The 27,609-nt window shown below is 47.2% G+C and overlaps 1 protein-coding gene across 2 annotated transcripts; it reads right to left on the bottom strand.

The window, feature by feature from the left end:
* Window positions 1-27,609, bottom strand: TGM5 (transglutaminase 5). 2 transcript variants are annotated; one of them, XM_012649232.1, is made up of 13 exons: window positions 27,598-27,609; window positions 21,085-21,264; window positions 20,726-20,971; window positions 18,017-18,135; window positions 16,744-16,872; window positions 15,987-16,164; window positions 6,754-6,892; window positions 6,021-6,124; window positions 5,677-5,916; window positions 2,794-3,159; window positions 1,700-1,860; window positions 492-625; window positions 1-284 (listed from the first exon to the last, which is right to left on the bottom strand). In XM_012649232.1, exons 1-13 carry the CDS (start codon window positions 27,605-27,607, stop codon window positions 131-133), a joined length of 2,160 nt encoding a protein of 719 aa, XP_012504686.1. In that variant the 5' UTR covers window positions 27,608-27,609; the 3' UTR covers window positions 1-130. The 2 variants fall into 2 exon arrangements, with proteins under 2 accessions (XP_012504686.1, XP_012504687.1); XM_012649233.1 differs by lacking the exon at window positions 20,726-20,971.

The following is a 27,609-nucleotide window of genomic DNA, read 5'->3' on the forward strand; positions in this document are numbered from 1 at the left end:
CATCCGCCCTGGTGCTCACGCCAGAGCCCTGTGAAGCCTCTGTTGTGGTGGAGAATGGCACAGCTTGCATTTGAACTTGCTCCTTTTCCTGAAGCTTAAAATCCACATGTCCAGCTCACTGTCCCAGGATTTATAACCCAAAGTCTACATATACGTTCCTGTAACCCTTGATGTCCTTGAACTTGTCACTTCTCAGATTAGCTTGGATCTGCCTTGGGCCACTCTTGAAGGGGACAGTCTTCAGAGTGACTCTGGCTCTGTGTTGGGGTTTGAGGACTCCAATGCTGCAACAGAGAACGGAGAATGTCCAATAACTGTAGGCATTATGATAACCCCAAAGTCCTTCTCCACTCAGTTTCCTCAGTGGAAGGGAGTGCTTCCACTTTCCCTTCCCTGGTATTGGGCCTGGCCTAGGAGCCCATGTCCGAAAAGAAGGAGAGGCTAATCCAGGGATGACATGGGTGAGAAGGCTGGGCACTGCCCGCACTTACAGGACTCGCTGCTGTTTCTTGAAGAGGCCACTTCCTTCCACAGTCAGCACACAGTCTGCAACCTGCTCCGAGAGGGGGTTTGAAAATATCATCTCTATGGAGAGTGGCTGGTTCACAACAGCAGGTCCTAGAACCTAAACAGAGACCCGGAGCCAGGGAAGGAGTAGAGAATTAGTCCTCATTCCCCAACTTACCGAACACTTATGGAGGGCACTGTCCTGTAGCGTGCCAGGATAGGCCACCCCAAAATACGCCACTTTGGCATAAGGATCATTTTGAGCTGAAGACAACTGAGCTGAAGCAGATATATAATAAAAGCTCTCTGGTCTACCCCTATTTGCCTAAAAGCAGGACATAAATTTACAGAGCTGTTCCCCCTCCCCTTTCTACCAGGAAGGACAGAATTTAATCACTGACAAGTTTAGACCTTTGTCAGCCTGGAGATGGCTCCAGAGGAATCTACACAGCAAACTTTACTAACTAGCCTTTATCTACCATGAGTTTCCCATGTATTTGCCTTCCCACAATTTGCTGCCCTTAGAGACGCAAGGTCCTTTTCCTTTCTATTGTTACTTCTCTAAAAATGTGTTCCTCCTTTGCTAAGATGCTATATAAGCTCAAGTTCTAACCAAATCTTGGAGTTTCCCCACCAGGGGTCTCCTTGGGCTCAGCTGGCAGGGCCTAGGAGGCTCATAGGCCTTGGGGAGACAGCACTGGAAGGAAGGGAGCCCTTTATGTCTTCCTACGCAAAAGACAACAGAATGTCAGAGCAGGAAGGGTCTTCAAAGGCCATAGAGTCTAAACCTCTCTTTTGACGGTTCATGAAGCAGAGGCTTTTCCAGGGACTTGTCCCTGGATACACACCCAGAAAAGGACAAATCAAGTCTGAGCTGACCTGCAGGCAGGGCTCTTCCCCCATCCCAGACCCTCCCGTCTGGGCTCATGTTCCTTATGTCGACCCTAGGGAAGGCCCCCAGCAGAAGGGTCTCTCTTTCACTGTCCATGGCATCTGCTCAAGGAACCATCCATAACGCCTCTAGTGGTACAAGAGGATGAAGACCTCTCAGATAAATCTTCCCCTTCTGGGGCACCAAAGGAAAGGGAAGGAAGCTCTCCTGAGCAGCCCCAGGCTGCCCTCTCAGCAGGCTCCACTCCCTCCCAGCCAGATCCAAGGGGCCCTGCGGGCCTTTTGCAGGACTTTTGCCTACATTAATTGTGATGCTTGGATAAGATAAGGTGATGATCTTGTTTGCCAGGATTTTCTCAGGACAACTCTTCTCTTCACCCAGGGCACTGATGCGGATCAGCTTGTCCGTGGACAGGTACTGGCTGTACTGGGAATAGGGGATTGTGCAGGGGTAGGTCTTTGCTAGGGAGAGAACACAGGATAAGGTGAGAGTAGCTGAGGAAATCAGCTGGGCCTGGGTTGGATCTGGTGACCCCTTCATAGAGAAGAGGGAGCCAACATGTACGGAGTCCTGGCAAAGCAGGTACTGGCTTTTCAGATGAAGGAAGTGAGGTTAAAAGAGAAAAAAAATGGCTTGCTCAAGGTCATTCTGATGTAAATGGGTGAGTTGAGGCTCCAGCCAAGGTCTAGATGACTCCAAATTCAGGCTTTTCCCACTAAACTGGCTACTTTCCTTGGAGTAGGAGGGGGAGGGGCAGCAGCAGGAGGAGGAGAAAGGAGGGGATGAGGAAGGCAGAGGGACAGAGGGATCTGTGCTGAAGGGGATGGTAGGAAGAACCGTGTCTGGGGTCTCCCCCAGAACCCTGTTGACTGGCTTGACCCCACCAGCATTGACCTAACCTAGTGGTCCCCAACCTTTTTGGCACCAGGGACCAGTTTCATGGAAGACAATTTTTCCACAGATGGGGGATGGGGAGGATGGTTTTGGGATGATTCAAATGCATTACATTCATTGTGCAAACCTCTCTGCTAATGATAATCTGTATCTACGGCCGCTCCCCAGCGCTAGCATCACTGCCTCAGCTCCACCTCAGATCATCAGGCATTAGATTCTCATAAGGAGTGTGCAACCTAGACTCCTCACATGCAGTTTACAGTAGGGTTCACACTCCTATGAGAATCTAATGCCGCCACTGATCTGACAGGAGGCGGAGCTCAGGTGATGATGTGAGCGTTGGGGAGCAGCTGTAAATACAGACGAAGCTGCATTCACTCACCGGTGCTCATGTCCTGCTGTGTGGACTGGTACCGGTCCATGGCCCAGGAGTTGGGGACTGCAGACCTAACTGACTCTGTGTACACAGTCCATCGCACGTCCACACCCAGAACCTTTACCTTCTTGAGGAGAGAGTGTGATGAATGCCGTGTCCTGCCAGAATGGGGACAGAGGGCTCCCATCGTGCAGCAGAGACTGGGCACTCAGGTTCACTTTGAGGTCCTTGAACTGGGACGACACGTTGAGGGCCAGCAGGACAAATCTTATGTCCTGGCCCATGTTGGGCCGGCCGAGCAGCTGGAATTTCAGGGAGACCTGGACAACATCACTGGGTCGAAGGGAAGGTGTATCCAGCCTCCGAGGGTCCTCCTGGCTCCTCGGTGTGGGCCTGAAAGGTTGCGAGCCTGCTCGTAGGGAGCCTTGGGACCTTCTGGCCTCCAACTTCTGTAGAGCCTTCAGAAAGGCCTGCCTCTCTTGGGGGGTACCTGAGGGCAGAGCACAAGTCCAGCTGTGAGCCAGGCTGACATGGGGGAAGCCTTGGCTGAACACCCCGCCCTCAGCATCTCCATCGACAGCTTGGAACTTTCATTTCCAATAACAAGCACTCCCTCCCGTTCATCAGGTGCTTCTAAGAGTTGGGCTCTGCTGAGCACTTCACACCATTCATCCTCATATCAACCATCAGAGAGATGCGCTGTTATTACTATTATTCCATATACAGATGGGGAAAAGGTGGCTCAGAGAGACCATGTCACCTGTCCAAGTCACACAACTGGCAAGGAGCAGAGTCTAGGTGGAAACCAAACACACCTGACTCCAAAACCTGTGCTCGCGACCATCCCTTCTACCCTGATCCTCAAGGGGAAGACAAAGGTCCACAAACGCAGAGGAACAAACATCTTAAAGACAGCAGGGGTGGTATGATTTCCTCTTCCAGAACCAGATGATTGGTCAGGTATAGACTAATTCCTAGAAATTGAGGAACTGAGAAGTACAGTAAAAATAAATAAATTTATTCAGGCAAGCAGAGTTCCCAGAGTGGTCCAAGCCTCCCTGCTCAGTTTTGGGATCCCTGTGGGCAGGACGTGCAGAAATACTCTCCCCCGTGTCCCTAATAATTCCAGAGGCTACCTTTGCTGAGAACTTACTATCCCCAGGGATTGGGTCTCCCCTCAATGCATTTACCACAACCTCCTGAGGCAGAGGACACTTTTATCTCCTTGCTCTGGGGGTTGTTGTAAGCCCAGTTCCAGGCAGAAGAAGATCTTGAGACATTTGTTTCGGTAAGAGTGGGCCCAGAGAGGTGTGAATAGGTTAAGTGCATCATCTGTAGTCTCGACCCCTGATCTTGTCAGGCTGGATGGGAGGAGACAGAATTCTGCTGGCCCAGGAACTACATCTGAGCAGGACACTCAGGCTCACCGGGATATAACTCCAATCCCCCCAAGTTCACAGGGGACCCTGTGGATCTCTGCAGCAAACCTGTCAATGCCTGGCCCATATCCCCTTGGCACTTGCCACATCAGTGCCCGCAACCCCTGTTTTCAAATTATAGCCCCTGAGACTCTGTCTGAGACTTCTTCTGCCACCAGAGCAGACTCAGTCCATGCATGGGGTGGGCCAGAAGTGCTAGGGAATTTACAACCCCCAGGAATGGCCCTCAACCCATGACCAGCAGGAGTCAGTAGATAAATACTTTAGCCCCCTTGCCTCTCTGTAAATCTGCAGTGTTGCTAACACTTCACCTTACACCGAATCGGTGGTAGGGTTGCCACATTTAGCAAATAAAAATACAGGGCCCTTTAATTTGAATTTCAGATAAACAACAAATAATTTGGGACATGCTTATATACTAAAGCATTACTGTCCCGTATTTCCCCTGACAACCCTACTCCCAGGGCTCCCAGCAGGAGTAAGCTCCTGCTGTCCACGGGGCTAATACTGAAAACGCACTCTGTGTTCACTTCCTCCCCTTCCCTGTCTCACATCCTTGCTCTCCTACCAGTACTCCATGATTGCCTCATAAATAAACCACTTGTATTTGAATCCTTGCCTCACCATCTGTTTCTGGGGCAACCCAACTAAGATGAGGCCAGAGCCAAGAGGTGGCTGGAGGGAGGATGGCACCGCTGGGCTGTGTCCAGTGCTAGTCTCCTACTGGGTACCCCATGCCCATGCAGGGAGTGCTGGAGCCTCCTGTGTTTGCCCCCAAGGCCCACGCAGGCAAAGCACAGAAAGCCACTCACCAGCGCCCCCAGAATTGCTCAGCCCCGCGCCCTGCATCCACTCTGCCCTGCTCCTGCTCAGATCTTCCCGCGTCAGATCCCAGCTCTGGCCCCTCACCCTGCTTCTGGCCCTCACGAACTGGATATTTTTGCTTCGCTCCCTGGTACTTGAACCCGGTGGTCGGCCTTTCTCAATTTCCAGGAGTTCATCTATACCTGACTACCTGAGCCTCCCCCTTGGTCCTGCTGTCGTGGTGAGAAGCCCCCGCCAGGGCTGTCACCTCAGCATCGCCCCCCCCCCCCGGCCCTGCCAGCCCGGAGCGGCGGGGGTGGGAGTGAACATCGGCCCTTCGTCAGCCCGGGGGCTAGCACTGGTCTGGCCTGTCGCCCAAACACACAGTGAAACACAATTAATTACACAATGAGTTAAATAGTCAATTAAATTAACTCATAGGAGACGGTCTACTAAACCCCCTGCCGTCTACAGTTAAAGGCTGGTTTGGGCGGAAGTGGGGGCGAAGAATCCATATTGTGTTGGGGTGGAGCGTGTGAATGGCTCCACAGTCAACGCGAACGTGTTGTGGAGGGAGCTCGCTGGCCTGCAGGGCGTGGGGCGGTGACGGGCGTGAGGCAGTGAAGACACCCCGACCGGGGCCTTAAAACTGGACACCTGACAAGACAGTGGACCTGGGTCCTGCCCACCTCCGCTCTCTGGTTCCCGGGGGTCGGGGAAGGCGCCCCGAACGCGGGCCCCGAGCAGGCCTGGCTCCGTCCTACCTTCTCCGTACTTGTAGTTCTCGGTGACGTCATCCCGCTCGTCGCTCTGGATGCTCTTCGTGCTGATAAAATTGCCCACGGAACTCGTGTCGCGGTGAAGTTTCTGTTCCTTCCCTGCACTGACGAGCCAGGACACGCAGTCGGCGTTCACCATAGAGAACGCGAAGCGCGTGTCGTAGTCCAGGCCCACTTCTCCTTCCTTGATGGCTCTCACAGAGGCAGGGCCGCAGCAGTAGAGGCCTGAGGAAGAACGGGGAGGCTGGCTGGGCCGTTCGCCGCAGGCTGGGCAGGGGCGGGGGCGCTTTCTGTGGGAGGGGTGCGGCCTTCCTCCAGGAGAGCCTCACCATTGCTCGTCTCCTGAGGAGTGGCGTCCAGCACCTGCCAGCCTCCGTACCCGGCGGGGAGGTCCTTTCGGGCCATCCAGCACTCGTTCCAGACGTGGAAATTCCTGAGGGAGAAGCCGGAAGCGTCGGTGTGAAAGGGAGCTGAGGGAGAGGTGGTACGCCCGCTCTTCCCCGAGCAGGGCAGGGGATGGGCGAGTGAGTGAACCGTTAGGCAGAGGGACAGACTCGGCACACCGCACGCCTTGAAACCCCCGCGGGTGCACGGTGAGGGCGCTTCCTCCCGTGCGCCTCCATTCGCCTCCCAGGAAAAGAGCTTCCCTTGGCTGACGCGGTTTGTGAACGGTAAGTGAAGGCTTCCGGAGTCCGCTGAAGTTAAAAATCCTTCACTCTCTCCCACGAAACAGGCCGCGTGGCCCTTTACTGTGTGTGTTGCTGACTCACAGAGGCATTCGCTGTCTTTGTGTCCGGGCGTAAGGCCCTCCCGTGGCAGGACCATAGGCTGAGTATTAGGTCAGGGAGGGGACAGAGAGGAAAACCCCAACCCAGGGCAGAGAGCTCTTAAGATGTGAGGGATCTAGACCGCAAAGTGGCTTTGTTCAGCTGTCTCCCAGCTGAAGACTGGCAAGAGGGGTGGGGCGGAGAACAGGAGGGCAGCAGCCTCCCGGACACAGCCCTGCCCTCCTTCCTGCTACAGGCTTGGGCCCTGATTTGCAGCCCTGGAAATGTTTCTCACCAGATGGTATCCTTCTTCTTATTCTTCAGAATCCTGCCTGTGTTGTCATAATACTCATCTATAATCAGGTTTCCGTCCGTGTCGTGGCCAGAGTCAAAGTTGGTGATCACGCGGGTGGGGATCCCCAGGCACCTCATCACTGCAGAGAGGGCAGGAAAGCCATGTGTGGGCTTTGGATCCAGGAACGCTGTGGATTCCTGGACCTAGGGGAATCATTTATTTGGCATCTGCAGGACCAGGCAGGAGCTGTCTGCGGCACTGGGTTGGTGACATTTCCAGCCTCCTTCCCCGCTTCCTGAGCTCATGGGAGAGATTCCGTACAAAGGTTAGGATGCTGGCTGCTCAGACAAGCACTGCCAGAGCCAACAGAAAGTCTAGCATGTCATAGGTTTTCCTGCTCATGCCAGCTGGGTGGGACAGGATGCCTCTCCTTTGACAAGGCTGAATTCTATTCCTGTCTGTGGTTAGCGTTATTGGTAGAGACCATTAGATTCTTGGGCAAAGAGTTCTGTGGCTTGGATTTTCTTTTTTCCCTGGGTATATTATTAATATCTTGGAAGCCTCTCAAGGAAAGGATCATAGATCAAGCCAAGGAAGGAAAGGAAACCATGTCACAAAGCTTAGAAAAATGAGAGTCTCTACCTGGTAGAGGAAATTCCTAAAAGAAGGTAGAGTGTTGCCTTTATGTCTGAGGGGCATACATTCCCTTTGCCAGCCAACTTTTTTTCTTTATTCTCTGCCATATTTGCCCCATTCTGTGTGCTCTTTTAAATACAGGAATGTCCCGTGGCCCACCCCTCTACCAAATGCCCTGGGGATCCCTGTCCCCTCTAGTCCAGCAGTGATGGCCTACTCAGTGTAATAATACTAACAATAGTGTCTACCAGCCAGGCATAGTGCTAAATATTTCACATACATTATCTTTATGACAACTTTACACGGTAGCTGCTGTTATTATCTCCAGTTTGAAAATGAAGAATCGAAAGCTAAGTTTGCTGCCTCGACCGAGGGCACCCAGCTAGTGAGGCGCACAGCTGTCATTCAAGTCTGGTTTCACTGCTAGGCCTGCAGTCAATGCTGAGTCCACCTCTCAGTAGTATGAACAGAATTCAGTATTCTAGTATTTTCACCTGATTTTTCCATCCCAAGCATTTTCCCATGTTATCAAATATTTTCCCGAAGAAAGATTTTTAGTGGTGGTTATTTTTAGACATTTAGTTGTTTTCCAATTTTTCCCCTGTTGTAAATAGTGCTGTGGTAAATATCTTTATAGATCAATATTTCCCCTTGCTTGGGACAGATTCTAAGAGGTAAAATGACTAAGTCAAAAAATATAGATATTTCTAAGGGTTCTTCACACATATTACTGTCATTTAAAAATAAATGTTTATAATTTTTAGTTTAAACATTTAATTGCTTATAGATTTTAGCTTAGGCTCCTTCTTAGGCACAAAGTCTCCAGGGTGGAGACACACTCTGGATGTGGCCCGGGAAAGGGAGGAGAGAAGCCCAGAGGACAGCCTGAGTTCTCCCATGAGTGGCAGGTCTGAACAGGGCCAGATAAGTAGGGCAGCCAGTGGGCAGAGCTGATGTGTGGGTTGTAGGTGGAGGTGACAAAGGACAGCCTCAGAGGGGAGGCTGAAGGTTGAAAAGTTGCCACTGAAGGAACCTGAAACAGGAGTGAGGCCAGAGAGGAGCATCACGTGGGCACCTTTGCACTAGAAGTGCAGTCAGGAGGGTGGACAACATTCATGGTAACAACAGGATGTGCCAAGAAGGCGGGGGCAGGGAGAGAGAGCAGGGAGAAGCCTGGCAGGTGAATTCGTGAATGGCCACTTGAAGAGTCAATAGTGGTGTCGACTTCTGCTAACCATGGCTCGATGAGCATTCTTCCACCCTAACACAAGTCATTGCTCTCAAAGCACTTTGAAGTTCTCTGTTAGAACAGAATATAGGACTTGCACTGATTTGTTTACAAGTCTGTCTTCCTGAGGGCAGGAATTGAGTGTTACTCATCTTTATCATTACACAGCCATTAACAATACAGGGCAAGACCCATTTTGCAGATACTTGGTCCGTCTTTGCTGGATGGATGAGTGAATGATGTCTTGTGAATCTTTTGCCTATTCTGGTGATTTCTGACTTCAGCACAGTGCTGTCCTGATGGCTGTGTGCTATGCTTTGGGTACCAAGCTCGACTGTCTGTAGAGCATAAGCTTTGAATGGTGTTGGATTTGCATTGATCCGTTCTCACTCTTTTCTCATTATGGCTTGTGAGAGGACTTGGGTGGGGGGTGGATTGTCACAGTGGAACAGCATGAAGCTACAGAGGGCAAGAATGATTTCTTACCTAGGGGCTGAAGCCAAGGCTTCAGCTTCAATGTCACACCAAGGGAGCTAATGGCTCAGATCTGTGCAGCCAACATCAGGCACATACATGTTTCCAGGGGCCTTGATCTCTCTGTCCTCCTTGTTCTGTCCTCTCACAAAGAGCTCAGCCCATCTATGGCTTTGTCTCTCAGGTCTGTGCCCAGGACTACTGGATTTGAATCCGGAGCCCGCCTAGAGACCTCGCTGTCACTAAACCCATCCCCAACTGAACTTGTCTTTCCGTCTTCCCAATCTTCCTTTCTAGGCAAGGACATCATCGTCACCATAGGTACCTAGCACTGCACAGGCACTAGCTCCCTTAGTTCTTTCTATAACCCTATGATTATCCCAATTTTAAGGATGAGACACTGAAGTTTAGAGAGGTGAGGTCATGTGGCAGAAAGAGGAAAACTGCGGCAGGATTTATACCCACATTTCTCTGTTCTCAAAGCTTCCCATGCTTTAGCTACAGGCCACACCATGGCAACATCATCAGATACCCCAGCCACAGCTCAGTGTCAATGCTCCTTCCTCTCTGAAGTTTTCACCGGCTACTCCCTCCACGCTAATCCCTTCTCTTGCTCTCACATTATCCCAATCTCCTGTGTCACACATTTTAGCACTGGATTAAGCTCTCTGTAATTTAACATATCTGTCTTATCTTGTCTGCCAAATTACAAATCCCCCTAGAGCTGGGCTCATATCAGGCACTTTTCTTGCATTTCTTCATTCCTTGTACAGTGCTGGGCTCAGAGTAAGTGCTTATTAAATTCCTGTTAAAGTAAGGTGTCTTTAACCTGTAAACAAGATTTCTGCAGATTATCAGTCCTGATAACTCACAGGTTAATATGAGATTTAGGTGACCTGTCATGGATAATTTTGTGGGATGTGAGTCCCTCAAAAAAAGAGAAAACCACATGGGGCACATGTGTTTGTGTACACGCACGCACACTCATGCTGTGGTGATTGGGCAAAGGCAGACAAGATGTCAGAGTTGGAAAACGACTACAGAGTTCCCAAGGTCTATTACACCACATTCTGATTATTGATAAATACGTTACTTCGTTCAGCCATTCAGCACTCATTCAGTGATAAATGTTGAGCCCTCGCTGTGGACGAGGCAGTGGGTTAGATGCAGAGGATAAAAAAATGCGACATTCCTGCCCTCAGGAGTACAACTTCACCTCTGACTGGTGGTGATACTGTCCTGATGGTGTATTAAAACACCGAATATGTTTCAGGACTGGCTGTGAAGTTCCTTTTCCTCTTATGTCGAAACATGGCTCCAATTTTATAAGATAAATCAGTGGAAAGTTACAGTTCAGTTTGCTGAAATTGATTCTGTCAGCTTTGCTGCCACACCTGCATGGCTTATACTGAGGAATATGGTCACAGCTCCAGCTCATAGAGTCAAAGTCATTACATTTACTTTGTCTAATGACAAAGATGACAGTCCTGAGGATGGTACTGGGCAGTTTCCATAGAACTGGGAGACCTGCTCTGAGGCTCTGCGGGAGACCTGGAAAGTTACCTGGGGCGTCTTAAATGGTAAAAGAGGCCCCTGCACAATGAGCACTCCTAGATCTACTCCCTCTGTGCTCACAGCAGTCAGTCATCTGGACCAAGAGAAAAGATAAAGACTCCAGCTGCTTCTGTGCTGATGAGCAATCAGAAGGCTGCTTTAAAAGGGGCAGCCTCTAGCCAAAATGTTTAATTTGCATATTTCGAGCCTTTGTTTCTAACTTTCAATTACAAAATACAAGGAACAGTGGCACAAGAAGACCAACAATACAATGAAGGCTTAGATAACTCCAAAAGGTAGTTATTCAGACAACTGTTTCAGTGTCTTCAACAGTCACATGTTGAGCAAACGGTCTCTTCTAGATTGAAAGAGACACAAAGCACATTGCAGCCAGGTGCGATGCTTCGTTCCAAATTAGATTCTGGTTTGGACAAACTAACTGTACAGACAAAAGCTGTAACCTCACCCCTGCCAGTCCATGCCAGCAAAGGCCCAACTACCCCAGCCAGGTATCCAGGTCAACATCAGCAGTGATAACCATGTTGATAGTGTGTACCTTTGAGATGATGTGATGAAAATGACACTCCACCTTTGTGGTTTTCCTCTCCAAAACACATCATTCTAGTCCAATCATGAGAAAAATATTGGACAAATTCCAACCAAGGGACTTCCTAGAGGCAGCTCCCATGCCACAACACAGGAAAGAGAACCCCAAGCAGAGCTGAGAAGTCTCACTGGGTTGAGGAGATGAAATCACAATTCAGGGAAGTTAAAGTGCCTAGAGTTTGCAGGGTAGAGTTGTATGGAAGGGAGAGAGCTGAACAGAGAGTATTTCAGAGATCCGCAGAGGGATCCCTCCAAGTTTCGGCTGAGTGATGATCTGTGCAAGCATGAAGATGAACTTCTAGGTGAGATAAAGGGAGAAATTGATAAGTTAATTAATTTTTTAAAAAGAGTGGCCTGACACAGATCAATTATGATAAGTACCATGAAATGAGGAACATGATTAATTTAACCCTAAACATTCCAAGGAAGAAAGAATGAAAATAGAAGGAAGAAGTGGTAGAGCAGATGGGGAACTGAAATTTGGGAAATAGCTAGAAACAACTTTTTTTTTTTTTTTTTTTGAGACAGAGTCTCACTCTGTTACCCAGGCTAGAGTCTGTGGCATCAGCCTAGCTCACAGCAACCTCAAACTCCTGGGCTCAAGCGATCTTCCTGCCTCAGCCTCCCAAGTAGCTGGGACTACAGGCATGCGCCACCATGCCCGGCTAATTTTTTCTATATATTTTTAGCTGTCCAATTAGTTTCTTTCTAATTTTAGTAGACATGGGGTCTCATTCTTGCTCAGGCTGGTTTCAAACTCCTGGGCTCAAACAATCCGCCCGCCTCGGCCTCCCAGAGAGCTAGGATTACAGGCGTGCGCCACCACGCCCGGCCTAGAAACAACTTTTAAACAAGACCCAGCCACACCTCTGGAGACCAAGAGGCAGAAAGTAAAACAATATCAGACTAATTATAATACCTAACATTTAGGTAAAAGTAACTGCGTGCCAGACATCTTTGTAAATACTTGTCACGTATTAATCAACGACCCTATGAGGGAACATTCCATACAATCTTGATATCACATAAATCAATGAAAAACAATGGTAGATTTGTATTTAAGCCAGGGCATCGCACAAAAGAGAGTTCAGACTGGGATCTAAAGAAAGGTTGGGGCAAAATACCGCACCACGGTCTTGGCTGAGGTTCTTCTTTGAGACTAAGGGCTCAGTGAAAACAAGGGTTATTGAACTGAAATGAAGTTGAGCTACTTTATAGAGGCCACTACACAACTGAGTTAGAAAAAATTCTTAGGCCAGGTGTGGTGGCTCATGCCTATAATCCCAGCACTTTGAGATGCCAAGGTGGGAAGATCAGTTGAGGCCAGGAGTTTGAGACCAGCCTGGGCAACATAGCAAGACTCTGTCTCTACAAAACCTTTAAAAATTAGCCAGAAAAAGAAAAGAAAAGAAATCTTGATAAAATCTATCTCAGGAATTTTCAAAGAAGTTGTAAGCAGAGGACCCTATATGCAAGTCAATCATAAGTGGGGATTCAATGTATAAAAGGCACACAAGTGGGATTGCGTTGGTTGAAGAGGGGGCCCAGTCCCAACCATGCAGTCTTCCAGCTCCCACACTGTTTCCCACCTCCCTTGCCCACAGCCACTCCTGGGACCTAGGACCCTGTTTTTCAGAGGAAGGAATGATGCCAAAAGACCTGCTCATAGTCACACATTAGTGTCTTCCAAATGTCAGCCCAAGTCATTGCTGTCCCCACCTCAACCTCCAACCCATGCAGGTATGAGCAAGAAGACCAGGCATGTTCCCAGGATGCCTGGGTTTTTCTTAAACAACTTTCTCGAGAGATATAATTCACATGCCGTAAAATTCATCCTCATAAAGTGTACAGTTCAGTGGTTTGTAATGTATTCACTGGTTGTATAACAATTCCCACTATCTAATTTCAGAACATTTTTACCACCTCAAAAAGAAACCCTATATTTATTAGCAGTCACTCCTCATTTATCCCCTCCCTCCAGTCCTAGGCAACCACTATAACTTTCTGTCTCTGAATTTGCCTGTTCTGGGCATTTCATATGTATGGAATCATATACTATGAGGCTTTTTCACACCTGGCTTTCGGGGAGAATTTTCAGGCAACAGAACATCACTGTCCCCTCTGTTCCCTTGCAATCGTGCAAAGCATCCTGGCTACTTCCCAGACCTCAGCCAAGGGCTGAGGGTCACTTTATCAAGGAGTGGGCAGCCAGAGCGGGAAGAGCGCAATGACCTGGAGCTTTGGGCTAGCTGGCCCTGAGTGCCAGGGATTTCTCTGAAATTTCCAAGTAACAGCCAACTAAATGAATGCCAAGACAACAGCCTGTGCAAAAAATTGTAATTGTATCTTTGATGCACGCATCTTTGATGATTTTCCTATGAGAAGCTGAAGTTAATATGTTGATATTTTGAATGGCAACACCAGGAGGCAGGGCTGCAGAAAGGAGAATGCACTTTTAAGTCAGACAAGAGTCATTTAGTCACTTTAAGCCTCAGTTTTCTCATCTGTGAAATGGCTGTAATGACCTCTACTGTGCAGGTGGTTGTGAGGATTGGAAATAATGAGAGTGCCCAGTGCATTCCTGAAGCACCTAGTGGGTGGTGGATAAATGGCAGCTGCTAGCAATGTTCATGAGGTGGTATGGCACAGTGGTTAGAGCATGGCCTGCAGAGTTAGCCAGACTTGGGAGTGAGACTGGCTCTGCCACTCAATTTCCTCATCTGTAAAGTGGAGATGATGATAGACCCTACCTCCTAAGGTCATTTAGGGGATCAAACTAGACAACCCTAGCTAATACTTGCTGAATACTCACTATAGCCAGGCACTATTTCAAGCACTTTCCATGTACGAACTCACTCAATCTTTTCAGTAACCTTGTAAGGTAAGTCTCATAACTTTCCCCGTCATACGTATAAAGAAACTGAGGTACAAGTTAAGTGACCTGCCCAAGGTTACTCCACCAGCTAATGGTAGTGCTTGTATTTAACCCCAAACAGTCTGCCTCCAGATGCCACAGGCTTCGCCACTACTCTAGGCTGTCAAGGTTTTTAGCATAGTCCCCAATAAACATTAGCTGTTGTGGCTATGAACTAATAATATTTTTTTAAAAACATGGTTTGGTGGCTGTATTGAGTTAGGGAGTTTGACTAAATCCTTAACTTCAACTTTGGTGGAGGACAGCGGCTAGGTCTTACCCATCTCTGTATCCAAGAGTACTTGGAACACAGTGCCTGGCATAGAATAAGGACTCAGTAAGTATTGTTGGAGGAATGAACAAGTTTTTCAAACTGCTATATTTATTAATATATGACACGGTGGCCCTTTGAGAGAAGGCTGGTGCTGACTGAGCTGGAGCTGGACAGGGCCACGTTTGACACATCCTGCCCCTCCCTTTGTTTATCAGGTCACCAAAGGGCCATGATTTTAATAAACATTTTAATTGGTCTGCTCTCACATAATCTCCATTCACTGACTCCACTTCTCTCATCACTCAGTTCCAGACACCCACACCCAAACCCGCTCACTCCCTCTGCACACACGCCAGGCCCATTAGACACTAAGCTTTTCCACACACTGGAAAATTCCCTATCTTGTTACAAGATCCATTCTCTGCCTGCAGTCTTGTGCCTGCTTCCTGAATGACTCAGACCTCCCACCTCACACAGATCTCTGTGACTTTGGGTTTCAAAGCTGCTGATTTCCTTGTTTCTTATCCCTAGGCATTCAAAGCATCCATCCAACTCATAATTGGGCCCTGCAGCTGCAGAGAGTAAGCTCTGGACTTACTGACCATCATCATCAACTTGTGTGGTCACTCTCTGTCGGTGTTGACAGAAGCCTCCTTGTGCCCTTGGTCTGAAGGCTGGCACCATCTGTTCAGCAGCCTGGAGCTCTCTGAGCTTCCTCCAGGGCTGTCACATTCTTCCAAGAGCCCAGAGACAGACCCAGCACATAGATTGCATGAAGCTTTGTCAAACAGGGAATACCTACACAGGAGGCCTGAGCCCTCAATAAACTCCAAGTTATGGGCAGATCTGGCCTCCTTGGATTCAACTACAGAGTCACGTGAGCAAAAGCCTTACTTGGCCTCAATCCCAGCTGACACGACTAATAACTTCCTGATTGTGACCCTAGTCAGGACATGCATGCCAAGAAAGAGGCTGAGAGCCGGGCTAGGTGTGGAGGCAGGTGAGGGTGAGGACTGGGGGCATCCTTAACTCCCTGGCCTGAGTCAGGTGGGCAGGTCCTCTGACCTTGTGACAACTCCAAGTTCAAGGTCATTTTACTTGGCTGCCATCTCGCCCTAGCCCCACGGCCCACAGCACAGCCCAGACGCACATTTCCCCTCCATGCGCATATCTTCATTAAGCCTGTTCTCTGTGCTCATAAAGAGTACTAGTCAGTTTGCAAGTTTTCCAGTTACTCAGCCTCTGGTCTCATGTCTACCTTGGACCTGGACAATTCCCAGCCAGGCTCTTAGGAATGTTAGGTTGCCCAAGCTCAGAAGGGCACCAGGTGTCCAGGGAAGTGTGATTGTCCCTTCAGAGCCATGGTCTGAAATAAGCCCAAATGTGTGAAGCCTGAGGTCTGTGATGAGGCATTTTGGAGGGAAGGGGCTTCCTTCCAAATGCGCCTGGGTGGGCACTGCGTGAGACTGGGACAAGAAAAGCCCAGAGGGCGCACACATGCGCTACTACACTTTCCGTCTCTCCATGGGGCCCTTTCCACCTCCTACCTGTGCACATGACGGCGGCAAAGACCCAGCACTGCCCGTAGCGCACGGGCTGGCAGCCAGTGGCATGCCACTGCTTCAGGATGGCCACGCTGCCCGTCCACTCCGCAGGGTTGACGCCGTCCATGTAATTCTCACTCCAGTTTCCATTGAGCACCCCACTGTCATCATTGCTGTTGATCTGAAGGGCACCCACGTGGGGAAGTGTTAGAAACATCCATTTCTTCAGTAAGATGTGATGTGGGGGCTGCCTTGGAAGGCCCGTGGCCTGGCACACAGAGGACACCTTTGACCTCCTTTTACTGGGGACTTCCAGATCTGCTAGGGAAGGGCTGGAGGTGGGGGCTGGCTGTTCTGACTTGTGCTCCACTGTTAATTAATTTATTATTCTGTTTCTAAATGCCCCCTTACCCCATATCCTCCCATCCCCTGCAAAACTGGATCCTGGCTCTGAGAGCTTTTAAAAATACTCAGAACAAAGGAAATTCAGAAACAAGATCATTTCCCAAACCGGAGCTATACTCAGCCTTTCTCAAAATATACAATTTGGAATTAATAGAGGTGATAGCCTGAACTCAGCTATTTCAGACCTCGATTGAGAAACTTGTTACCTACGTTCTGGTGTCAGTCTCATCCAAAATGGCTTTGCCAGGGGGTCCCTCCTCTCACCTCCTCATTCCCTCATTGCAGCAAGTGACTATGAGTGGGCAGGGCTCCCCCCCACAGCTTCCAGCCGCCCTGGGCACCCCAGGGACCTCACCATGGCGCACACCACTCTGCTGACATAGACGGGGCTTCCCCGCAGGGCACAGTCTGTAGCTGGGTCAATCTGGAAGTGCAGGCTCTTGTCTAGCAGCGTCAGGCAGATGTCTATGATGTTGTCTTCAAACTGCAGGGGGAGATGCAGACTGGGGAGGCTTGGCACGTGGGAGTGAGTAAAATGTACATGACCTGCCCCACCCAGCTCTCCGAGGGAGTGTATTTGTGGAATACAAACCCATTTGGAAGGTTACTGTCCAATACAACAGCCATGGCCTGCCTCCCATTCAGGGGTGGGGGCTTGAAGCTCTGGGTCGCAACTCACCTGGTGTGTGTGCCCTGCATGTCAAGTCCCTCCCCCTTCATTTAGAAGTCACTGTTGCTACTGCCGTGTTTTGTTTTATTTCCAGTGAGTCTGACTGGCTGAAAAGCCTGTTTCTCCCTCTTTTCCCCTCAATCTCCACACTCCTGGAGCCCCTGGAATGTTCTCACTAGAACCACATTGCTTCACTCACCTGCTGACTCAGCCTGTCATTGGCAGCTACTGCTGAGGTGATGGCACCAACCTGCCATGGCACCCGCAATGCAGTGGGGCTCTAGACTGACTAATGGCATGTGAAACTTCCCACCCAAGACAGGCGGGCTCCTCCTGGTCCTTCCGACGGGGTGTGACTGCCATGCCTTCTGAGGCCTTCCGCAGTCCTGAGCCTGGTTTAGCTCTGTAGCCCTGGGTGCGTCCCCTCTACTCATCAGACTCAGTTGTGTGCTGTGGTAAACGTCCATCTTTCCTGCCTGAGTGATGTTCTATCTCAATCCAGCTGTCTTCACAAGCCTAGACCCCAGACCTGGCACCGTGCCCAGCACACAGCAGGGACCTGGTACATGTGTATTGAATGACTGTAAATGACTGCATTTATTCCCTTGAAATGCTGAGCAGTAAGCAGAATTAGGAGGCTTCTCTGACCTGTCTTCCCCTGGGGACAGTCTGACCAGTTCACTTTCCTGCTTTAAAATGTTCAAAGGTCCCTATGGCCTAGAAAATCAAAGATCCAACCTCCTTTAGAAGTCCCTCCCAGATCTGGATCCCCATCTCTCCAGCCTCATGTCTCCCCACTTCCTATGGCTGCTCCTGCAGCCACCTGGGCTCGCATCCCACGTCTCCCTGGTGCCTTTAGCTAGCACTGGTCAGCAGTTCTGGTGAAACTTGCATGCATCCCGCTGCCCTCTCCACACCAGCCCAGGGCCTGGATGGCTACGAAGGGGCTGAGACTCACCTGTCCATAGTTCCAGGGGCACGGGCGTATCCAGTTCTTGTTCCCTTGGTAGATGAAGCCGTAATCATTCATGACATACTCTTGCCGCTGGGGCTCACTGTCCAAGTAGACAGCATCCTCTAGGAAGCAAGTGGGAGGACGCAAAGCAGAAAAGTCATCTTGCCCCTCCTGCCCATTCCCATCCCCGCAGTTCCATGGAAACTGTGGAGAGGGCACCCTGCAACACCAGAGGGGCACGAGGGGGCGGGTCTTGGGGATTCCATGCCCTCAGCACCAGCAATATAAACCAGGCTCAATATAAACATAAGTGGAATAATAAAAAATGTACCTTTGGTGGAATTTCTTGGTTTCCAATCACATTTACACCCTGGCCCCATGTTAAGGTTGAGAAAACAGTCTCAGAGTGATTAAGTAACTTGCCCAAATCACACCTAAATAACAGAGCTGGAATTTGAGCACAGCCCATGCAATTCCCTATTCTGTGCTCTTTCTGCTATACCAATCTTGGTTGGAAAAGAGCAAACCAGAACTCAAGGTTTGGCATTGACCTCAGCATTCCTTTTGTAGAAATCTAATCTAAGGAAAGTATTTAGGATGTGCACAAAGGTGTAGATACTAAACTGTTCATTGAATGCTGTTTATAATACTGAAAAGCCAGGAAGGACCTACGTGCCCCGTTCTTGGAGACTGGTTAAAGAGCTTCAGGGCATCTTCACCACGGAATTCTGCATGGTATTAATATAAGGTGGCAAAATTGTATATATGGACGTGGAAATCACATGTGATATATGAAGTTTAAATAGGTTATAAAACAACGTGTACACCATGAAATGACTTTTGTTAAAAATATATATGTATATGAATAGACGATTTTCAAGCCTATCCCAAGACATTAATTGTAATTGTATTTTTTTTCCTTTTTGCCTATTGGTATTCTCTAGATTTTCTGAAACGAACATGCTGTTTTTATGATATAAAAAAATAGCTATTTCAAGTTAAGAACAAACAAACAAAAGGTCATGGGGGCAGATGTTCTCTTTGCAGTGTCCTGGAACTGTCTGGAAGCTCTGCCTGACCCTAAGGGGAAGGGGCCCCCTCGCGTCCTCAGAGGCAGCCTTAGACACAGCCTGACAGGAACCCGTACAGGAGGACTCCTTGCTGAGATGTGTTTTATTGAGGGTTTGGACTGGTATGGTGAGAAGCTGCAGGGTCAGAGTCAAAATCACACACATCCCTCCTCACAGCCAGGGCCAGCGGTGTCCTGAGCTACAGGGTGGGCTTCCCAACCAGTATCCTCCCCCTCCCACAGTGCCACGGGGGCACTGTGATGGGGCAGCTGATCCTGTCTTCATACCAATCCCCAGCCCCAGCATTGGGTCTCCCTAGGACCAGGTGCGGCATAAGCTCAGGAGAGAAGTCCCTGCAGTTTGCTTTCCTCCCCACACCTCAGAAAGTCCTCAGTACAAATCTGAAACCCATGGTCTTGGAGGCCAGGAGGGGTGTATGTGTATGTATGTAAGAGAGATAGAAGCAGAGACAGAGAGAAGACTGGCCCTTCTTGATCCAGTGGCTGGGCCTTTTCCCCTGGCTGGTGATCAAGAATTCTGAGCCACTCAGGGACAAGGAGGTAGGAGGTGGTTAGAGGTGTTAGAACTCAGCCGGGGTTCTGAGTCCTGACGCAACCCAGCAGGCCCCCTCCCAAGGAGAGGGATAAGACTGGGGGAGAACTTAGAAGGAGGTGGTGACAGGAAGGAGATCATCCTCTAAGTCAGAAGCAAAAGTTGGTTGAGTCTGGCCTCTGGGGAAAGGCACACCAGACCCATTCCCTATCCCTGACTCCTTCTGTCCTCTGACTCTCTCCTGGTTTGTGCTCCATTCTGCCCACACCATGTCCTTATGTCTGTCTATGTATCTACCCATGCCCCCAGGTAGATTTAGAGGACAGGGCTTGTGGGACAGGTAGTATGCGATAGTCACTGTGGCTTTGTTTGTAGAAGAAAAAAACTTGAGACAGACAAAAATAGGGTACTAGTTAAAAACATTTGGTGCATCCAAACGGTAGAATAATTGTAACCATTAAGAAGAATGTTCTGATGGGAAAACATATCCAAAGTTAAATTGTTAAATGAAAAAAGCAAGTTGGAGAATAGTACGTAATACATAAACCTGTTTGTGGTATGCATTGTAAATCACACACATACACACACATGCACACATATTTGATTAAGCATAGCACACTTTTATAAGGCTTCACAAGAAAATGTTAACATTCATTGTTGCACTAGAGAATGGGACTTGGATATTGGGAGGTTTTACTTTTTGCCTTATACCTTTCATTTATTTTCTTTTTCTTTTTTGGTTTTACCCTTTACTTTATTCCACAAATAGTCAATGTAGTACATTTTTTTTTATAATGAAAAATTCAAGTTAACTTAAAAATGCATGATAAAGGTAAATGTTAACAGTGGTCAAACTTGATTGTAATAGTTTTCTATTTAAGTAAAGATGATTTGGCTCAAAATTTGGAAATTCTAAATAACTAAATAAATAGCAAGGTCTCCCTGCCCTGGTTGTGGGTGGTCGTGGGTGGATGCTGAGTGCATGGGTTTGGGGAGGTTTGTGGGTGGAGCAGGGTCTAGAAACTGTCAAGCCTGTTTCTCCGACAGCACAGATAGAGATGAGGGACCCCTCGTGAGTACCCTGCCTTACCTGGGCACCAGGGATTGAAGAGCAGGATGAATTCCCCGAGCTGGTAGGCCGTGACAGACCCCTGGAAGGGGTCAATGTGAATTTTTAGGAGGTACCGACCCACAGCCGCTGTGGGAGAAGCACACAGGCTCACCTCCAGGGAGGTGGGCCCATTGGTCTCTAGAGAGGCGATCCAGGGGCTGGGGCCACCACGGCCTGTCAGGCTGAACACAGCCTGAGTCCCCTTGGCTTGGTCTGGCAGGGGTCCTGGGAAGGAAGTAGAGCTGAGACCCTCTGTGGTGAGCTCCCAGCCCCTCCCAAAGTCCCCCCAACACACACACACACACACACACAGCCCCTGTGAGCCAGCTGGGGCTCACCAGTCTCAGTCACAAAGATGATGTTGTCCAAGCCTGGCTGGAAGCCCCGGTTACTGAAGTACAGGGTGATGCTGAAGGCCTGGCCCCGGCGAACGATGAGGCGGTTAATGCTGATCTCCTGTGTGTGGTGCCGCACGTTGTTCCTGGAGCTCTGGAAGTCTGTGAGGGCCACCTCTAGCCCTGCAATGAGGCAGCCAGAGGCAGACTCAGGGTTTGGAGGCCGGTCCAATCCTGTCTACCACTTATTAGTTGTGCAAACTTGAGAAAGTAACTTAATCTCTGAGCCTCAGTTTCCACATCAGTAAAATAGAATCCATAATGCCAACCTGACAGGATTAGTGAGAATTAAACAAGGCTCCATGCGTGCAAGTTCCCCCTCATTCCTTCCTTCCTTCCTTCCTCCCTTACTTCTCTGATGCTCTGTCCCCTTCTCCCTTACACCCTCCTTGGGTGCACGGTTTTCTGCCTCTGTCCAACTCCTTTCGTAGACCTGGTCAAGTCTGATTGCCCCCTTCAACCTAGCATATCTTCAGATTCACCCCAGTATCCACTTTCTTGGACTCAAGTTAATAGTCTCACTTGCCCCTGTACCAGCCTCCAGACCTGGGTGCAAGTCCCTGGGTTAGCTGTCCCAGGGTCAGCTGCCCCTGAGTTAGATGCTTTTCCTTTAGCAATTTTATGGCTCTCTGACCACCACTAATGCCATGTGCCCAATGCCCTGGGAGCTTGGAGGCTGGTGACAGTCAAAGAAAGTTCCATTCCCTGCCTTCTAGAGCTTCTGCTAAGACACAGACTGACCTCACTGTTCTCCAAGTGTGCCTCTCCCAGAGGGCTCTGATTCTGACTCCTCTGTGTTTGACGTGCTCCTGCCCTGGTCCCCAGTCACCTGGTGGGCTCACAGTCTTTAAATCACAATTGGCTCACCCAGCTCCTTAGCCTGCATCCATTTGTGTGTCACCAAGTCCCTCCACTCCTTCCATTAAAACATCTCTGGTGTCCTTCTGTGCCTTTCCACATTCACATGATTCCAACCTCCTCACTTCACACCTAGTGACCGTAATAGTCCCCATGAGGTCTCCTGCCTCCTGTCTCTCTCCCCACTACCCACCCATAACGCATCAACAGATTACCTTTCCTCGAGAAAATCTGATCATGCCATCCTTTTGCTTCAAAAGTTCTGAGATGTCTTACAGTCACCATATAAAAGGCACACTCCTTACCCTGACACTTATGACTCTCCATACCAGGCCTTAACCTATTCTTGCATTCTCACTTCTCACCACTCCCAGCATGGGCCCTCTCCTGTAGACAATCTGTCCCTAAGTAAATGGTACCCCTACCTGTCTGCGTATTTCGTTTCTGCTGTAGCCTCAACTCAGAATGGCCCCTCACTATCTAACCAAATCCTCCCTGCCCTCCTTCATGAAGCCTGCCCCAGTTGGCCCACTGGTCTGCAGCACTTAACTGCATCTCTCATAGATAATCTTAGCTGCTTAATTGACAAGTTAATTTACATGTCGTGCTCATTTGTTCATTTCCAGCAACAAACTTCTACCAAGTTTAGGCTCAGCATGAGGTAGTCAAATGTTTTTCTTAGTTGCTTTTAAATTTGTCCGCCTTTTACCACTAGATGTAAGCCAATATGTACAGAGACTTCATTGCTTTGTCTTGGCTTTATTTAGATTTTTAAAAAATGAACCAAAGCATTTGACAAAATCTGACACCCTTTCATGGTAAAAATACTTGACAAACTAAGAGTAGAAGGGAACTTCTGCAACCTGATAGAGGATATCTATGAAAAACTTACAACAAGCACCATATTTAATAGTGAAAGACTGAAGGCTTTCTTGACAAGGAACAAGACAAGGATATCTGCTCTGGCCACATCTATTCAACATTGTACTAAAGGTTCCAGCCGGGGCTATTAAGCACCAAAAAAAAAAAAAAAAAAAAAAAAGAAAAAAAAAAAGAAATCAAATCAAAGACTTCCAGATCAAAAAAAAAAGTAAAATTATCTCTACACATGACATGATCTTATATATAAAAAATCCTATGGGATTCACCAAAAAATTAGAATTAATAAACAGATTCAGCAAGGTTGCAGGATACAATATCAATATACAAAAATCAACTATATTTCATATACTTGCAATGAATAATCTGAAAATAAAATTAAGAAAACAATTCCATTTTATAATAACATCAAAAAGAATGAAATAGGCCGGGTGCGGTGGCTCATGCCTGTAATCCTAGCACACTGGGAGGCCGAGGTGGGTGGATCGTTTAAGCTCAGGAGGTCGAGACCAGCCTGAGCAAGAGCGAGACCCCGTCTCTACTAAAAATAGAAAGAAATTAATTGGACAGCTAAAAATATATAGAAAAAATTAGCCCAGCTACTCGGGAGGCTGAGGCAGGAGGATCGCTTGAGCCCAGGAGTCTGAGGTTGCTGTGAGCTAGGCTGACGCTACGGCACTCTAGCCCGGGCAACACAGTGAGACTCTGTCTCAAAAAAAAAAAAAAAAAAAAAGAATGAAATACTTAGTAATAAATTTCACAAAAGAAGTGCAAAACTGGATCACAGAAAAGAAATAAAGACAAAACATCATTGAAAAAATTTAAAGAAGACCTAAATAAATGATAAGACATTCCATGTGCATGATTGGAGACAGTATCATTAATATGACAAATTAATCTACAGATTCAACACAATCCCTATCAAAATCCTAATTGCCACTTTGCAGAAATTGACAACTGGATCCTAAAATTCATATGGAAATATAAGGGCTCCATAACAGCCAAAACAATCTTGACAAAGAAAAACAAAGATAGAGGATTCACACTTCCCTATTTTAAAATTTACAGAACAGCTACAGTAATCAAGGCAATGTGGTAGTGACATATGGATAGACATATTGATCAGTGGAATAGAAATGAGAGTCTACAAATAAGCTCTCACATTTCAATTGATCTTTGACAAGGGTGCCAAGACAATGAGATGGGGAAAGAATGCTCCTTTCAAAAAATGGTGCTAGGTCTAGTGAATATCAATATGCAAAAGAATGAAGTTGGATGCCTACTTCACACCACATATAAAAAGTAATTCAAAATGGATCAAAGACCCAAACACAAGAGCTAAAACTACAAAACTCATAGAAGAAAACACAGGGGTAAATCTTCATGATCTTGCTCTAGGCAACGGTTTTCTTTTTTTTTTAGATATGACAGCAGAAGCACAAGCAGTGAAAGGAAGAAAACAGATAAATTGAACTTCATCAAAACTAATAACTTTTGCTTCAAGAACACCATCAAGAAAATGAAAAGATAACCCACAGAATATGAGAAAATATTTTAAATCATGTATCTCATAAGAGACTTGTATGTAGAATATTTTTTAAAAACTTACACAACTCTGATATAAAAGACAAATAACTCAAATAAAAAATGGGCAACTGATCTGCACAGACATTTATCCAGAGAAGATATATCAATAAGCACATGAAGAGATGCTCAACATCATCAGTCATTAGAGAAATGCAAATGAGGTATCACTTCACATGCACAATGATAAGAGGACAATAATAAGAAAGGTAGACAATAAGCAGTGTCAGGATGTGGAGAAAATGAAACCTTCATATATTGCTGGCAGGATTGCAAAATGGTGCAGCACTCTGGAAAACAGTTCCTCAAAATGTTAAACATAGAGTTACCACATGACCTGACAATTCCATCCCTAGGTATACACCCAAGATAAATGAAAACATATCTTACACAAAACCTGAATGTTCATGGCAACATTATTCCTAACAGCCAAAGAGTGGAAACAACATAAATGTCCATCAACTGATGAATGGATAAACAAAATGGGGTATATCCACATAATAGAGTATTGTTTGGCTGTAAAAAGCAATGCTGAGCATGCAGTAACATGGTTGAACCTTAAAGACATTATGCTAAGTGAAAGAAGTCAGATATGGAAGGGCACACATTGTATGATTATATTGATATGAACTGTCCAGAATAGGCAGATCCACAGAGACAGAAACCAGGTTAGGGTTTGCCAGGGGCTGGAGGACAGTGGAATGGGACGTGACTGCTAGCTCTTTTTGAGGCAATGAAAATGTTCTGGAACTAGATAGTGGTGATGTTTGCAAAACTTTGTGAATATATTAAAAACCACTGAGTTGTGGACTTTAAGTGGGTGGACTTTATGGTATATGAATTGTGTCTTAGTAAAGCTGTTATAAACAAATATGAAGCAAATCAACTGCACCAAAATACCATGATAAATATCAAACTTTGGCTTCTTAAACATCTTTAAGTTCTTTTGATTACTGTTACCATATGACCTAACAATTCCATCCCTAGGTATATACCCAAGAGAAATGAAAACATGTTTACACAACACCTGACTCACACACATCTTTTTCATAATGTAGTTTATTATTATTATTACAAAAGAAATTAAAACATAAAGATCAGCACATTGTAGGTACTCAGAAAGGCTTGCCAGGTTGAATAGGGTTCTCTATCTTTTGCAAAATCACTCTGTACTTATTTCAGATTTCAGAGTCCATCAACACTGTATCGAGGGCCTATCTACTATTGCCAGACACTGTGCTGGGCACTCTGAGACAGTTACCTCATTTAATCCTCACCATAACCTTGGAGGGACAAAATGTCATGTCATCTACACATGGGGATGAGAAAACTGAGGTTCAGGTAGATTAAATGTCTTGCCTAAGGTTAAACCAGGATTCCTGATCCAAGTCCAGGACTCTTTCCGGCACCCAACCACTTTCACTTGTGCTCAGAAGGAACATCCTGATCCACTGCCCATTGGGAAAACACTCAGGTTTTTCCTAATAGTGGAAAAAGAAACTCACCCCTTTGGGAGACCAGTTGACTAACTGGCTCCAGTTCAGGTTGGGCACATGACCCAGACTACCCAACAGGTGTGGCAGCATCTGCCTGACAGCAAGCACAGCCGTGGAGTCTCATCCTCTGGAGACATCGTGGGCATGTTAATCTCTGCCTACAACAGGGAAGATCCTTCAGCCCAGATACCAGCTGTTCACATAGGAGGTTCATTTAGTACTGGGCATATTCGCTCTCCTTGAGGTGAGAGGAGAATGGGGTAAAATGATCAGGGAAATAGAAAGGAGACTGTCGGAAGAACTTTTAAAGTAAGTGATCTTAGTAGTTGTTCTAGAGAGAGACTCCCGCATGAGCACAAAGATGCATGGATAAGAGTGTTCATTGCAATATTGCTTACATAACTGGAAAATTGGAAACAACCTCAATGACCAGCAATAGGGGACTGGATAAATAAATTATGTACACCCAAACTATGGAAAATATTGAGGTAGAGATTTAGGTACTGACTGGCATGGATAGAGCTCCAAAACATACTGTTGAGTGAAAAAATTAAGTTGTAGAAAAATATATACAATATGCTGATGCCATGGATATACTGAAAAAAGTCACATGCACTAATCCTACGTATTTCATCGAGTATATTCGTTCATACAATATATGAATGTAAATGTGTAGACAAAAGGCAGGTAACTGTGGTTACTCTAGAGACGAGTCTGCAGTTGGGGGTGGAAGTTAGGGAACTATAGCTTTATCTGTAATTGTTGATTTGTATTCATATATTTCTTTTAAATGGGTGGACTTTATGGTGTATGAATTGTGTCTTAGTAAAGCTTTTATAAACAAATATGAAGCAAATCAACTGCACCAAAATACCATGATAAATATCAAACTTTGTCTTCTTAAACATCTTTAAGTTCTTTTGATTACTGTTACCATATGACCTAACAATTCCATCACCCAACTATGTATTCATATATTTCTTGTGTAATTAAAAGTTATAAAAATTTTAAGGTAAAAATTTAAACACAAAAAGTAGTAAGGGAAGGTGAGGCTGTTACATTTGTGGAGCAAGTTTAAACCCTATTCCTATAAATGGTTTCAACTAACCATCTAATCTTCATAGCAGCTCTTTCCAGAGAGAGGGAGATGATACAGAGAGAAGGTTGGTGGTGGGAAGATTAGCTAAGATAAAAACAGACCCTCTGAAAGGGGAAGAGGAGAATATACGACGATTCAGAGAACTTTAGAGCAGGAAGACAACTTCAGGATTATCTGGTCCAACCCTTCATTTTTCAGGCACGGGGTTGGACACTAGAGGAGAAATGAGCTGCCCAATGTCAAAGGGTCAGCTAGTGGCAGAGGACAGGAACCCTGACCCCCAAATCCCTGTCCCTGCCCCATCCCACAGAGCTGTGGAAGCCAGGGCTGTTTGCCTGTGTTTACCTGCCAGCCTCCACCCTGCCTCCTGGTTCTCAGGCCACCAGAGGCTTCTGAGGTTTCTGGGCTTCTTACTGGTCTTGTCTCAGTTCTATATTTACTCCTTTCCACCTCTGAATCCACCCTCCTCCCCCTGACTTCCTGCAGTCTCTCCCTGTCCTCCTCGTCCCTGCACTCAGCAACCCCACCGGCCTTCCCTACCTTGGGCCATGG

Source organism: Propithecus coquereli, unplaced genomic scaffold (assembly GCF_000956105.1).
Source record: "Propithecus coquereli isolate 6110/MARCELLA unplaced genomic scaffold, Pcoq_1.0 Scaffold3, whole genome shotgun sequence".
Taxonomy (NCBI): Eukaryota; Metazoa; Chordata; class Mammalia; order Primates; family Indriidae; genus Propithecus; species Propithecus coquereli.